This window comes from Rhopalosiphum padi, chromosome 4, assembly GCF_020882245.1.
Source record: "Rhopalosiphum padi isolate XX-2018 chromosome 4, ASM2088224v1, whole genome shotgun sequence".
NCBI classification, from domain to species: domain Eukaryota; kingdom Metazoa; phylum Arthropoda; class Insecta; order Hemiptera; family Aphididae; genus Rhopalosiphum; species Rhopalosiphum padi.
Window position 1 is genome coordinate 38,566,124 of NC_083600.1, and position 16,902 is coordinate 38,583,025.

Here is a 16,902-nt window from a genome sequence, read left to right on the forward strand (position 1 = left end):
GGTACTAAAAGTATCGGTTCGGACTGAGGTTAGCTGGCGGCTTCCGGGTCCGAAATCGGCTCAGGGTGTTGCTTTTTTTTCAATTGCTTCCTGGCCTTTTTCTTTTCCTTTAGCTTCAGCAAGTTTTTATGACTTCGCACCTGCTGTGCCTCCGTCTTCACTTTATTAACTTTATTAACCTTCACTGGTGTGCATGGTTCCCCCGACGCCATGGCTACCTCTACCTGCGCATCAGGCGTTTGGCGCAGGAGAAATTCGCCGTCTGCAGGTTGCCTCGATGGATTCTGGATGTCCATTGTACGTTTTTGCCAGCCCCGACGGTACACCGAAGCCCATACTGGGTTCTGGAGAAGTTCGTCAATGGGCATCCTATTTATCTCGGCTTCCGACAATGCTTTCTCCTGATCGCACACCTGTCCCGCCGGCTTTGATATGAGGTCTGCCTCTGCCATTTGAACAATATTATATTATTATTTAATACTTTGTAATGCAAATAAATAAATTGTACCTTTATAACTATTATAAGACTTTTTGTTTTATTATTATTTAAAATCCAACAAAACAGACAATATTAAATTTACAAATTCGATAAAACTTTCTCCTTTAAGCTTGAAAACTTGTGTTAGAGAGAGGGTTATTTTAGTTAAGAAAACAATACAAAAATATATAGATAAATAAATGTTTATTACCTATAGGTACATAACATAATATAGCGTATAATATTAATTATACAATACCTAATAAAATAATTAGATAATAATATAATTTAAACTGAATAATGTACCTAATTATAACAATTACAATTGTAAAATTGGGAAGGCGGAGAGAGGGGGCAATGCTGGTAGCGTTGACGAAAAGTGTTCGAACGGAGGTTTGGCGGCTTCCGGATTCGAAATGGCAAGCATGTGTTGTTGTTTTACCAATTGCTTCCTGGCCTTTTTTTTATCCTTCAGTTTTTGCCAGTTCTTGCGACTTCGTGCCTGCTGCGCCTCCGTCTTCGCTTTTTTAATCTGGACTGGTGTGCAGGGTTCCCCCGACGCCATGATCACCTCTACCGGCGGATCAGGCGTTTGATGCAGGAGAAGTTCGCCGTCTGGTTGCCTCGATAAATTCTGGATGTCCATTGCACGTTCTTCCCAGTCCCGACGGTACACCGAAGCCCATACTGGGTTACTGAGAAGTTCGTCAACGGGCATCCTATTTATCTCGGCTTCCGACAACGCTTTTTCCTGATCGCACACCTGTCCCGCCGGCTTTGATAATATGAGGTCTGCCTCTGCCACACCAGTGTCTCTTACATCGCCGCTCTTCTCGTCTGGAAAGAAAGATTAGTGCAATGTTATTTTATTTATTAAAATAGAATGTTGTGACGGAAAAATTTTCGTAGCTGCTGTTCGTTGTGTTGAACTACCAAGCTACGCGCACGTTCATTGCGTACCTAATTTTTTCCGTGTGTACTACCGATCGACATCCGTTCACATACAATTAATAGTTTATAAAAATGATAAAATATACGTTACGTTTACGTTCATTCAGGTAACTGACCACATAGGGTTTCAACAAAAAACATATAGTTAGCAGCATTTTAATTTCAATCTATAATAATTTCAATTTAATTTTGATCTGCTCAGAGTCTGGAGGCTTAGGTCCAAATGTTCAAATAAGTATGTTTTACAAAAAACTTTCAATAATTATTTATAATAAAATATCGTTGTGTTACCGTGGAATTAAAATTACCTATATACTAGTATATTACTGGAATATTTTTAACAGTTCTTTGCACGGTGGATTATATTATATTGATTATATTTATTAAAACACAGTTAAACTATGATGAATATATTCTAAATGATTTATATAATTTGTATTTATATTCATATATTATTTTTAAGTATACTCGTAATTAATTTAAGTAATTATAGGAAAAATACAGAAAATAATAAAATAAAATATAATGAAATACTATGCAACTAATGATAATACGGAAGAATTGGCAACAAACATAAAATTATACTGAGTATTAATATTAAATATTTTAATGTTATTAAAAATAAAAACGAAATTTTGTGTCACGTTTTAGCAAAAAATAATTAATAATTGGAAAACAGACAAACACGATACTGTCTGGTAACGAATATTATAATAATAATATGTCGTTTACACATAATTTCGTAATTTCACTGCGTTAATAGTTGCTGGCAACGGAAATGGCAATAATCATCATCGCTTCCACAATCCCCTCGACGTCATTTCTAACGGCCGAACGATATCTTATCACTGAAACACGATAAACATACATGGTACGTTATTATATTATTTACCATGCATAATATACAGAGCGATTCATCTAGCGTGCTCCTCAACCCCTATTTTTCCATTTGGTTATCCATTTATCCGAATCCCGATTTGTAGAGTATTTTAAGTATATGTAGGTACTTATTAATTATTCTACTTGCTTTAAAACCCATATTTTTAAATAGGCGGGTCGGCTTGCGTTTTCCGCTGCGGGTGAAAATTCGGTGAATAGGGTAAGTTTACATGTTTAAAAAGAATTGCTCCACCACAGGACACTCGCCTCCATAAACAGTATAATCAACGCATTATTAAATGTTAGTTAAAAGTAGGGTGAGCATAAAAATGTATACATATTGGCGAATCATTCTGTATGTGCACACGATAATCGTTTATATATATATGTGTGTGTGTGTATTATTATTCTTATGTTTGAACGTCACTGCGGCAACAGGTGCGGCGCGCGTCACGTCTTATATGATATTGTCGTCGTTGCGCGTCGCAATTTATGACAGCCACAAATCGCGAACGTTACGAGCGGTTCGACCGTGTTTGACTTGTGGTATGGAAAATAAAAATATATAAATATCTTCGGCGCGCATATACGTGTAAATGTAATAATATATAATGTGGGTACATACTATATATTATGTATGTACGCGAGCGACTCGCGCGTCGCGTTTGTCCGATTAATTTGTACACAACGACCGGACCTATAGCTCGAACGTTGGTCGTAAAAACCGAAAAGTAAAAAAATCGTCTCTCTCGCGTCAGAGGTGTGTTACCGCTGCTGCATTTCAAGAATATATAATAATAATAATATAATATAAGTCACCGCCGCTGCCGCCGCCGCCGTTGCTTTGACTTTGTTTATGTCGAAAAGCGAAAAAAAAACGACTACGAATTTTACGATCACAATTGCGTTTCGGAACGGTTTATTTTAACAAGACGACAAAATATAATATTACGGATATCGTAAAATTACGTGTTTATTGCGGTCGGGTGTCTCCGCGCGGTCGCATATATCGCACTCGCCGTCGAAGGGTCCGTCGTGTGTACCTATTTAATATATAATATATTGTACACGATTCTATAATAGTGTATGTGCAGCGTACATATTATTAAAATGTGCCGCAGAGCCTCGAAAAACGGTTCGTCGTCGGTACAATAATAATAAACATATTATGACTTGCACGCGATTTCGGTGAAACCAGCTGATGACTTTTCCTCGAGACAAATATAATATAATAATATATTATTATTATTTCGTAAAACGAGTTTTGGCGCGCGTGTGCAGATTTACGATGGTTTCGTTTATTTTTCGGCCACACACCAATATAATATCATTGGTAATCATTTGTTTATTTATTTGATTTTAGTCGCTTTCGAAGAAATATTATATGTATACTATATGCGCGCAGTCCTTGCCGAGAAAACTCGTGTAGTTTTACGGCATTATACCCATAACTATAAGTATACATATAACATAGGAACTTATTATTATTTTTTTTTTTGTAAAAATCGCTTTCGCGTGTCTTTGTGCAGTACGACAGTACGAGGTTGAATACTAATACGAATATATGGTAGTACCTATATGTATGTGTTCAAGCGCGGTGGATTTCTGATCCGAATAACGCGCGGAAATCAAATAAAAATCGACTACACTAAATCCTACAATCATTTTGGTCTTCTACATATAATGCCATTGCAGAAGCCAAAGCCATATGGTATAGTTATAGTACAATATAACAATAATATAATAATATATTTTTAACGCGATGGCATGGCAGTTATATGCGTGACACTTGTACAACGACGAGTGTCCTTGTGGCCATATATCGTTTATATTATTTTATATATTATTCTCTTCCATCCTTTTATTTCTATCGTGTCGTGAGTATCTATTGCACAGCACGTAATATAATATATATTTAACCACTGCACCGTATTTATTTGGAATGAACATCTTTTTAGCTACCGAACAATATAATTATTTTTACTCTATAAAAAGTGTAAATTGGTCATTTAAAATTCGTATAATATATTATAGTACCTATGTGTAAAATGTTTATTTGTACATATGAGCACATTAAAAAAAAAACATGTATAAAATAACAGTAAATAATTGTTTATAATCACTGAGGAGCTTTGGAATCAGTATAGTCATATTTATATACACATTATTAATACACATAAATTATATATTTACATATTTTAACTTTTGGGTGAATTATACGAGCCTTTTTTAATTTCTATATTTATAGATAATGTTTACCACAATTAAGTCATGACACTCAAATAGGCAGATATTTAGGGCGAAGATTGGAGAGTTCATCTATAACATTATAATATACCTAATATTATTTATGTATCAATATTACGTTTTAGGGAAGATCAATTTAGGCGGTATAAGTTTGAAAGTATTGAAAACTTCTTAATTTTGAGTATGCCAAGCTCATGCATCAAATCTCCTCCCTTCGCACACACGTTTGATCAAATATCCGTAAATGGACAGAATAAACGTCCTCTTGGCTCTTATTAACACCTCTTGCGAATTCGTATTTACCTAAGTTCATGACACAAGAATCACCCTATGACGCACATGATACACTGATAATATTATGTGATATTATTTATGTTGTGTATAAACCTGTATGCGGTCAACCTGTCCGTAACTATAGTACTGCTGCTGCTACTACTACTACTACTACTAATAATAATAATAATAGTATAATATTATTATGTACAATATACCTATTATACCTGTATACTATACCGGAGCCTCTGACAGCGGGATGGCACGCCATCCGCGATTATTATTATTATTATTATTATTATCTGTTTCCATAACTCGTATTTGCGCGCGCATATTATAACACTTAACGTATAATGCTATTATTATTATTACATTTTGCGATTTTATGATTTTATAGTATATAATAACGAATACACGACCGGTATTGTATTATCGGGCGGTGGTATTACATTGTACGCGTAAACGTATATACATTATATTATGATCGTGTCGAGCGTAGGTGTATATAATATAACAAAATAAAATATAATAATAACAATGTGTACGATATTATTGAAAACGGGCGAAACGTCAAGATGCCCGCGGCGACGCGAGACACGTCACACCGTTCGACAGCGCCGCGGACACGTCGACAACAACCAACCGTCGTCCGCCGCCGTCGCCCGCAAACGGTTTGCCGCAGCGAAGCGGACGTATTATATTATACTATGCTGTATAGGTATGGACATTGTATAATAGAGTTAATTATATATAATGTACGCACGCGAAGAGGAAAAGAAAACGAAAACCTTCTGCGCAAAGACGCGCATATTATCATATTGTGCGGCCGTACACCCGCGTCACGGCGCGAGACAATAATGTTCGGTGTACGTTATTATTACAATGTCATTTGACACGTCGCAGCAACGGTAGGCCTATAATAGCTCTCCGCGTCTCCCCGGCCCACCCGCGCGTACGTCCCACACGCAATATCGACGCGATTCCATTATTGCGACAATAATCGTGTTGTATGTCGTATAGCCATCATATCATTCCCCGAGTCCGCCGACTCCCGGACGACACACAATATGTATAATGTGACGTGGATACCTATACCATATTATAATAAAGTAAACGCGCGAGCGCACATCAAAATCGCGACATCCAATCAACCGACGACAATATATCATATTATTTATTGTTATATACGTACATATACTGCAATAATATACAGAATACGGTGTATATAAATATATATTATAGTATATAATATATAGTATGTAGGTACCTACTCACTTGTCACGCCGTATATTTTGATGACGAGCCAGCTATATACGTATAATATATACGTATATATATAGTGATGGTATTGGACGAAGAAAAACTGATGGTAAACTGACTTTACGGGGGTTATAAAAATACTACCTAACAAAATCAATCGCGAACAATACTGCTAAATTTGTAACAATATATTATATAATATTATGTTTTGTATGCATACGTAGATATCATTATAATAGGTCTAGGACTTAATGGACTTATACGCAATATGAAAAAGAAAAAAGTGAGTTTCATTTTTTTTTAGACTTTACTTAGTATTATATTATACAACCATTGCCAAACGCAATATAATAACACATTCAATCGATTTACCAATAATTCCCAAAAAATCGTGGAGTGATAGAAAAGAAATGTACAGTACCCAATTAAAATAAATTTGATGAAGTTGCTTTACGTACAAGCTAAATAATTTTTTGTTAGGTATACTTTTAAATAATTCCACGTATATTTTTTGTTTATTTTTAGTCATGACAATATAATTACTGATTTTATGTAAAAGTTAGGAACTATTACAACGTGAAATCTAGTCTTTTATACTATATAATTTCATTTAAACATACCATAAAGCATGGCATTTTTTGAAACATGCAATAATAATATGTATTAAATTTAAAGTAGATGCCCTCGTAAAATAAGAAATATGTATCATTATTTTTATTGATATTAACCGATTTAATAAATATACCAAGGTAGTAGGTTCTCGTGATCGCTGGAGCAAAAAAGGTATATGATAAAGATATCATAATTTATAATACAGGATTAACTCATTTTTTTTTTTTTGTTTTGAAGACTGATTTATAGTAGTTATAATAAAAAAATACCACGTGTAAATTTTAGCTCTTCCCGTTAGTCGAGAATAGAACCTCTGCAGTCTAAACACTCTAAACAGTCCGAACCATTTTTTCAAGCCTTCTATAAAATTATTGTCTTGAGCAGTGTAACATCCAAGACAGTTTAGATTTGAATTTTTTGATAATTAAAAGAAAAAACGTTTGTACGGACACGCGTATCCACACCTCCCAACAATCGCCCGCCACAAATGTTTTCCATTTTGCACATTTCTCTGTGGTTTCTATTTGTAAGATCTGAATGAATGACACTCATGATGGTTTGAAGTATAAAATGTAGAATTTTTGATCGTATACACGAAAAGTTACAATGAGTGGCTGTTAAAAGTCCATAGTCAGGAAACTATTGATGTGTAAACATATTTCTAAATCGAATAACGCAGTAATAATATAATTTTATTTACGCCTAAAGTTTCGTGCGTGAGCACCGTTGTCCGCATCACGGCGGCTAAGTTTTTATTTGCCCAACCACTTCCGACGACGGCGAAATAGTGCGATACATCAGCGGTGGCAAAGATATAGTACCGCCAGAAGTGGTGGGAGAGGGGTGCCGGAGAGAAATCGCCTGTCTGTTTATTTTTTTTCTTCTCTCTCTCACAAGTCTAAAAAGTTTAGTGCGCGTGCGGCGATGACGCGCTGTGTATACCTCTAAACGGAAAAATCGAGTCCGACGACGTTGCGGCCGCGTGCAGCACGCACGCGCGCGCGCTCGTCATAATATAAACACAATGGTTTATTATACACGGTTTTGGTCTTTTGACAGACGACCGGAGAACGCGCGCGGTCGGCCGTATTATATATATTATAGCCGTGTCGGACGTCTGAGCACGAGTCCTCCCGCGAAAGACACGACCAAACGACGCGTACGCGCGTACATTACACGACGTACCTATGGGCCGCCGCCGCCGCCGCCGCCGCCGATTCATTCCGTCGGTTATTTATTTTCGTATAATATAAATAATATTATTATTATTATTATTTTCTCCGACCTCCTACAGCACAGCACGCAAGCGCAATATTACGAGCCGCGTGGGGCGGACGGGCGTGTGATGCGAGCACGTCGCGCACCTGTACAGGTGTATGTATATAAGTAGGTACTCCGCGCCGCCGCCGCCGCCGTTATACGCGTGTGTAATATACGACAATATTAACTCGACGGTTTTTATCGTCCCGTCGACTTTTGTTTAGCGTTCGCGCCTCAATAACGATCGAATCGTGTCGTGTCGGCAGAGAGAGAGAGAGAGAGAGAGATGGAATAATATATAAAATCGCGTACCTATAACATCTATTCTCGTGCGTAATATCATCGCCGACCGCGAAGACACCACAGACTCCATATCGTATGCACAATAATCGCGATATGCTATACAATTATTATTATCGTAGTAATGACGGAATTATAGAAAGTATATTATTACAATCTCGTCTAGTCGAAATATCATACCATATAATATCATCGTGTATATTAATTGTGCTGATTATATGACTACTATTTGGGGAGCGTACTATGTCGTTTGAAGTTTGAACATTATATTAATATGACGATGTACAAACTACATTATACTTGTGTGTTATTTTAATTGATTTTTAAGAAAATATCTCGCAATACCTTTTATAAACATTATGTTTGATTTGCACGTAACCGTTATATTACAATTTAAAACTTATATTTTATATACGCATTATTAACTTATTGTAATTAATTCTATCGGCGTACTTGTCGGATTATAATAGGTATAGTTAAATATTAACTAATGCTGTGTATATAGTTCAAATTAATACTTTATAGCTACCTACTCTTTAGCTAGGTGCGTTAAATGTCTTGAATTTGTACTACCTATAAAAACTTAGTAAATTTTACTTTAGATAGTGGCGGTAGTGTATATAATTCTCCAATCCACAAAGATTCTATCATGGCCTATACGCATAACGGCATAACAAGACCTATTACTATGTTTGATACACAACCATAAAGCGAATAACGATTAACAGTGTTTACTTTGTTAAAATTTATATATTATAAATTATGAATTTTTTTTTTTTACCTGATATAAAATATAATATTTGATGAGCTTTGTTGTATTTTTCAAGTACCCTCATAAAAGTTTATCTGTTATAAACTTGGTGGTTAAAGAACTGTAGTTTCTGATCATTTTTAACTAACATGTTTCTACAACGGGAGAAACTACCAAAATCTTATACAAACGATTCATCTGTATTTACTTCACTCCACTAATATTTAATCTTGATTCCGACACTACTCCTGGTAATCTCCTCGCAGGCCGAATAAAAATGATCTAGAGACTTGCATTTTTCTTAAATATAAATTATTCTAAATTATAATTAATCATAGTTAAATCTTCTTATAAAATGTCACCATCAGGATACTTTTTTCACGTGTTTCCAACTCATAATGTACCAACTCATTTTTTTTCACATAAATTGTTTGATTAAGGTCAATACTGCTATTATATTTATATTATATTACAACTAAAACAATATTAAAAAAATATAATAAATTAAACATAGAGTAAAGAGACATTAAATTATTCACTATTATAGGAATATATTATGAATTATGGTTATTTGAAATAGTATAAATATATATTCAATTTACATGTCACTTACGTTTATTACGTATACTTAAAATGTGATCCTTTTGAATTATAATATTTTATTTTATATAGTATTTACGATAACTGATATTTTGACAAAAATTAATTTAGTTATTTTCAGCGATGACACTATAATACTATTGAAAGAAGTGAAAACGATAAACGTTTGCTTACTGAGTTTAAATGACCACCACATACTTGTACAAGAAAGAAAAATACAGAATAGACGGTTCACAGTATGACCTGCATTGACACAACAGCAGTTATTGTAGCCTACATAGTTGTCTGACGCCAATACGCCATACATTATGGCTTTATAATATCGGTAGGAAATGGTCAACTGAGTTCTTCAAAATTGTAACAAAAAAAAAGGTCGTATTTTACGTAATACTATTATATAATATAATAATATGGTTTGAATCGATTTGAAAAAAAATAATAATAATAACAATACGGAATGGCAATATCATCCAAATATGTGTTTTCACGGTACCCACATATTGTACAAAATAATATTGTTGACATAATAATAAATCAACTATAATAGTATAACAGTTGTTTGTTAAAATGGATTTTTCGAATAGAATTTAATCTTCTATGCGCTTGTACGAAATGTTTTTTATATACATTAAAAAAAAAAATGTAAAATAATATATTATCAAGTATAGGCTGCCGTAAAATATATTAAATTCACATAACGAATATTTTATAAAGTCGTGTATAGAAACACAGTTTTGAAATAAAAGTGATGAAATAATAAATAAATATTTAAAAAATCATAAACAGATGATTATTATTATTTATTTTCTTTAGTTAGATATATTATATTATTTTATTAATACTGAAATATCCGCATACGGAACCCATGTATGTGTAGTACAATTCCTAAGTATAGTGTAGTACTATACACGGATAGTATATAGTAAAATGTAAAAGCAAATTGGTATAGGTATAATATATATTTATGACATTATGACATATTATATATATCGGGTTAAAATTTAAACCTATTTATTTTAATAATTTAAAAATCCGATGAAATTTGATGTAGCTTTCTATGCAATCTTCTGATTTTCAAGTGGCGTTGAATTATTTTCAACTGCAGACCCTTTCTTTCAATGAAAAAAAAAATTAATCTTAAAGAATTTCGAAAATTATTGTCACAAGAACAATATTCTTCTAAAACAATAAAATTTCTTTCATTAATATTTATATCATTATTTGAAAACACTTTTATTTGTGAATCAAGCAAATTGACATTTTCTTCTAAGAATGTGGATTAAAAACCTTATAATCGATAAATTAACATGAAATTCAACTAATTAATAAATTATTTGTTATTGTAATGGTATCGCACGCATTATTCATACATAAAGATTTCAATCACAGAAGTACACCTACACACTGTATATATATATATATATGTGTGTATACTGTATGTCTGTATATAAGTTAGGTATAATTAATACAATTTTTAGAACATTGTACTAAATGGTTGAATGTTTAGCCGTGAGACATAAACTAAAAAAGGTTAAACCACACTGCAGATATCACAATACACGTAATAAATAATACATTTATTATAATAATGTAGGTACTGATATATTGCCTGAAATTGAGTGTTCATACAATAATATGCGTATATTTTATTATGGACAATGAAAATGTGCATCGGTGGCGCGGCGTGTACCTAATATTATCATTACTAAAAGAGACGTCGTTGTTGTGCGTAAGTCGTGTTATTATTATGCACTTGTACAGGAATATAAACGTTTCGCGGAATAAATCGAAACGATATTATTATTATAATCGATCGGAATGGACGTGAATGCTGCGGAGCACGCGTAGAAAATTGGAAAGGTCAGCATATCATAACGAGAAGATGTGGAAAGGAAATGACGACTGCACATTATAATATAAACCGTATATTATAATATCATAATATATAATAATATAATAGTGCGCTCGCCAAGAATAAAAACTAAACGGGACGACTGTTCCATACATATTAATATATATTATACCTACATACATATAGGCACTATACATATTCTGATGGTTTAGACATATTATACCGTATAATAATATATATATATAATGTAATATAATACACTGCTGCAGTTGTGAATGGGCGTCCTGCGCGCAGGACATTAGCTAAATCCCAAATGGGCACATATAGGTACGTATACCGTATACTGTATGCAGCATTATACGTCCTAGACACTGATCGAGAAACGCGACCGAATGGATTACACTTGTGTGTTATATACTGCACAAGGAAATCCCAGTGGGATGCTTGGCGCGCGTGTTTTAGGGTTAGGTGAGAGATCACGTGACACCTGTGGGACAGGGAGTCGATGTATATACTATATTTTGGGTACCTATATATTATAATGTATATAAATTTCTTTGCAGGTACATAATATTGAAGGCTTTGATTAATAAAACCCCTGTTATATATAGGTAGGTATCAAAATAAATATAGCGTACGACGCGAGGGGGCGAATATTTGTGTATTGTATATAATATATCCGTTACAGATTAATAGTCATGTGATAAATTAGAAACTGCATGAATATAGAATTGAATCTATTCTATAAAAAAAAAATATTAAATACATCAATACTAAAGTACAAAACAGAAAAAAACAAAACTGTTATCAAAATATAATAAATTACAATTAATAACAGTTATAGTATCTAGGTGAATACTATACCTAGCTATGCTGTATGCAAATTTATATTAGGCGTCAATAAAATGTGATGAAACCACATATTTTCCATTGTTTCGTATAACTTAATATCACGCCTGCCGTCTTCTAAATATTGAATAGTTATCCCCATACGTATATTAAATATGTATAGTGAAAGGATAAAAATATATTTTAATATTCCAATAATTCGAGTTCCATATGACGTATGTTAACGTTTTATTTCGGTTGGATTTCGATCGATTGCAAACGAATAATTTTAAACAAATAATAGGTCAGTAAAAATCGATTAAAAAATATTTACACAATAATATGTACATAATACCTACCTGTATTTGCAAAGTACACTGCGTACTGCTGACTATAGAAGGATTCGAAGAAAATATTGCAAAACAAGTAAATATTCAAACGATAATAAATTCGTGTATAATTAATTTTGTTGTATAATTAATAATAAACAATCTGACAATGGAATTATGCAACGAGAATGCAAATCACGATTAATATACCTACCTATGCAATCTGAAACGTAATATCCGCGAAGAGGATAGAAGCTTGGTGAAGTGAGTGGAGAGAGAAATATATTTACGACGTTAATAATTTTATAATTAACCATTTGTTATATTATGTTATTAAATAACATTGTCATTTCAGAATGACTAGTTAGTTTATGCACGATAAAATTATAATGAATAATTATCATTAGACATTAATGTTATTTAATTATAATATTATACATTATATAGGTACCTACTACCTAACTATAAAGTTTAATTTTAACCCATACCTATCAATGACTATTTCATAAAAGTTTAAATAATAACTTTTGAAAAACAAAACAATTTTATAGGAATCACAATTTAATATTGTAGAGTAAAATTCATTGTAATATAATATTATTAAAGTACGTCTTATACCTACTATTATTTTGAGCCAAAAATTTTAATCAAGTCTGTTGCTTTTATGTCTGTCCCTTTAAAGACGATATTACAATGTCCATACAATATATAATACATATTAAATAGCTATTAAAAGCTATATATGCGCATGTGAATTTCAAAATGAAAATTTAAATCAAAACAATAAACAATTTTATATTTAACGGTAACATTTAAAAAAAAACCTTATTTCAGACCTGTTTTTAAATTTGATTAAAATAATATTAGCCACTCAAATTAATGCGTATAAAAATATTATGCATAGATTAAGAAAGTTAAGAAAAAGTTAAAGAAAGAGTAATTATTAAAGGGTATTTATTTTTTCAATCACTGAGCTGGATTCGGTAATATGAATTAAAATTATTATCAATAAAAAACATAAACATTATAAAGTTTTAAATTTTATACTAAATAAAATATTATAGATTCATATGGTGTATATTACAATTAATTTAAGATTTTTTTTGACCTCTTCTGAAATATAACAAAAATAAGTAATGCATTTCATTATTTTTAAAAATACCACACAAATAAAATTGTATTACATAATATTTTATAATAAAGTACTCGTATAATATTATTATCAAGCGATTTGTGAAAAATTAATAGTCAAGTATTTTAAAACGCCGTGAAAGATAAAATGTAGGTATTCATCAGCAGTTAAATTATGACAAAAAACTTATTCTTTTAGTTAATTTTCTTTCAAATTACTCGGGTTTTAAATTTAATGATTTAAATACCAATGACAAACCAAATTATTCCAAAACACTTAAAAAATGATCTAGTAAAGAATTTTTCAGAGTCAAATTTGGTTGTAAGACGTATACACTCGTAATATGTAAATTATAGTTTATAACATTTTCAATAACTTCTATTTTTTTTCGGATCAATATCTTCAATAAGCGTTTTACGATATCAAATTTTATGATATTCAATAGCCCACGCATACCAAGAAATAAAAACATTGTTTAATACGACGAAGGAAGTAAATGTGGTTCTCATTTATTATTTTTTTTTTTTTATACATTTAAACACTTTATTAGACTGCGGCGTTAAACATTATGCTTTTATTATAAATATACATATTATAACGTCGATATCGCGAAGGCTATAAAAATATCGTTCATCTGACCTCTGTAATTAGGCCAGTGGCTATATTATATTTCTGTATCTACACAGCGCATAAATATAATATATAGGTATACACAATATTACGTCAGTGCGGATACAATGTCCGTACACAAGCCCTTGGTATGGATACCACCCACTGCCGAACATTCCACTCCGAATAATAATTATTCCAACCTCTTTGCAAAAAAACCACATTAAACGTAATTTTGGGTTTCGGGTCGTGAAACCAGTCGTTGTTGCTGTACGACAAAGGTATAATATTATAATATTACGTTGTATATAAAGGATACAATGTGCTCTAACTATTAAATTTAAAATGTATCACGAAATCCCGCAGTTTTATTTTAATTGTTGTGTTTGTGTGCACATTTGTTTAATCGAGTCTCGAATTTTACACCTATATATTATTGTATATATATATATATATATATACACAGTATACAGCACCTATGTGTTTAATTCGTAGTGGTTTTTCAAATCCTTGGTATACACATTAAACATCTAAAACATCGTAAATATTATATTAATAACATATTATAAGAAACCTATACTATAATTGTCCACGAGTCTGCCGGCATCGTATAATAATAATATTGCAGTAATTTTCCACGCACCACGACAGCGTACGTATTCGAGACACTATCCTTGTGAACGGCCTGGAATATAATATATATCATACTCGTAAATATGACATGCACGCGTGTGTTAGCTTCCATACGAGACCTGCATAGGTACACTAAAATAATATGGGCCATATAGACGATTTGTAAGATAAATTACAGCACTTTGGAGTATCATTGTATATCTTCCGTAAAATGTGTTTAATCTAATGTAATCGAACACCTATATAAAATAAAACTTAAAATATAATTTTTTATTTCGCCGCCGAAAATAACGTGCCGATATTAAATAATTCGATTTTCTAACTAATTTTCAAAATAAAAACCCTATCTGTATCTTATGGTAGGATAACATTTTTAATTTATTCAACTTACCATGTAAGTCAAAATAAAATACTGCCATGTTTTTATCTGTGGCATTCTCATTTTGAACACAGTTACGGTGGTTTTGTTCTAGTTGTGCGAATTATTATATAAATTAAAACCAGAGTTCGTATCCTTGAACGCTCCTTGCTTCTATCTCGCGACAATACCTTGACGTTTTATTGTTATTTCTTTTACGACATATTTGTTTATTGCATATTATAAAAAACAAATTCTAAATATTCTCTTTTTCCAATGAAAAAAATTAAAAATAGTGTCGACAGTATACATACGACAAATAAATTGTATGTTGTAACTCCGCACGTCGTGGCGTAGAGTGCCTTTTCGTTAGGTTATTATCATTGTTAATTATAATAATATAATATGACGTACAACTTTTTATTGTCTTTTTCGATTTCTCTCATCGACTCCGCCTCTCGAGTGCCAATTGGAATACTGAGCGTAGCACATCCCTCGTATGTCAAACATTGGAACCTGTATGCATAAATTAAAAAAATAACGAGCGGTATAATATATGTGACATCCTATTATATTATATTATATTATTTATACGTATATTTTGTTTTATGCCTCAAAGATTTCGATTTTTGCGTATACAGGAGTACATTGGCATAATTTCTGGAAATCGGAAACTTTCCTGATAAGATCGCTTATCATGTGGAACACTTAATGTATATTAGTATATTTAATGTCAAACAATTTATGATTGTTAAACAGTTTTGTATGACAAAATAAACTAAAGTAATGTTGTACCTACTTTCAAATCAACCATAGGTGATGTATTAATTATTATACAATTGATTAATTTAAATGGTATGGTTTATGTATACTATCTATTATAAGTTTTACAGTGGTACTATATTGCAGTATAGCTTAACAATATTGACATTTACATATAAAATATAAGAATGTACTTATACGACTTTTTTCAACTCATGTGTAATACTTTAAAAGTTTAAACTAAATTATTTCGATTTATTGAATTATTTTATAATTACTTAAAATGTTTGCTTTAATATACAATATATATATATATATATATTTTATAGGGGCTACAAACGCTGATTTTCGATTAACAGTTATTTAAATTTTTCGAATTAGGTAGGTTAGAAGGTTTTATGCTTTTGGCTTCAAACAAAAAAATATCCAATTAAATAAGTTCTAAAAGTTACTGAACAATATTTAAAAGGAAAAGTAAATAATTACTTCACAAGAATAGAAGGTATTTAGTGTCAGATGTGTTAAAAGTTAACTCTTTGAAATAATCATACTAATTTGTTCTACGCATTACATGCATTATTGCATTGCTATTCGTTTATAACTATAATAAATTTGTAAGTTATAAAAATAATTTATGACTAATGAATTTGTACCGCTTTTGTCGCCTGACTGTTTAGTACCAATTAATTTTTCATCGATTTATGGTACGTAAGTATTTACCTATCGGACAACAAAATATAAAATTAAAAAAAAAGGTTATTATAGGCCGGTTAAATTTACATATCTCT

At 31.8% G+C, this 16,902-nt stretch overlaps 1 protein-coding gene across 1 annotated transcript; it reads right to left on the reverse strand.

The window, feature by feature from the left end:
- Positions 1-686: 686 nt before the first annotated feature.
- On the reverse strand, positions 687-5,477 carry LOC132930384 (uncharacterized). The gene is made up of 3 exons (XM_060996231.1): positions 5,056-5,477; positions 2,162-2,277; positions 687-1,315 (listed from the first exon to the last, which is right to left on the reverse strand). The coding sequence occupies exons 2-3, from the start codon at positions 2,163-2,165 to the stop codon at positions 798-800; spliced, it is 522 nt and encodes a 173-aa protein (XP_060852214.1). The 5' UTR covers positions 2,166-2,277; positions 5,056-5,477; the 3' UTR covers positions 687-797.
- Between the last annotated feature and the right edge of the window lie 11,425 nt (positions 5,478-16,902).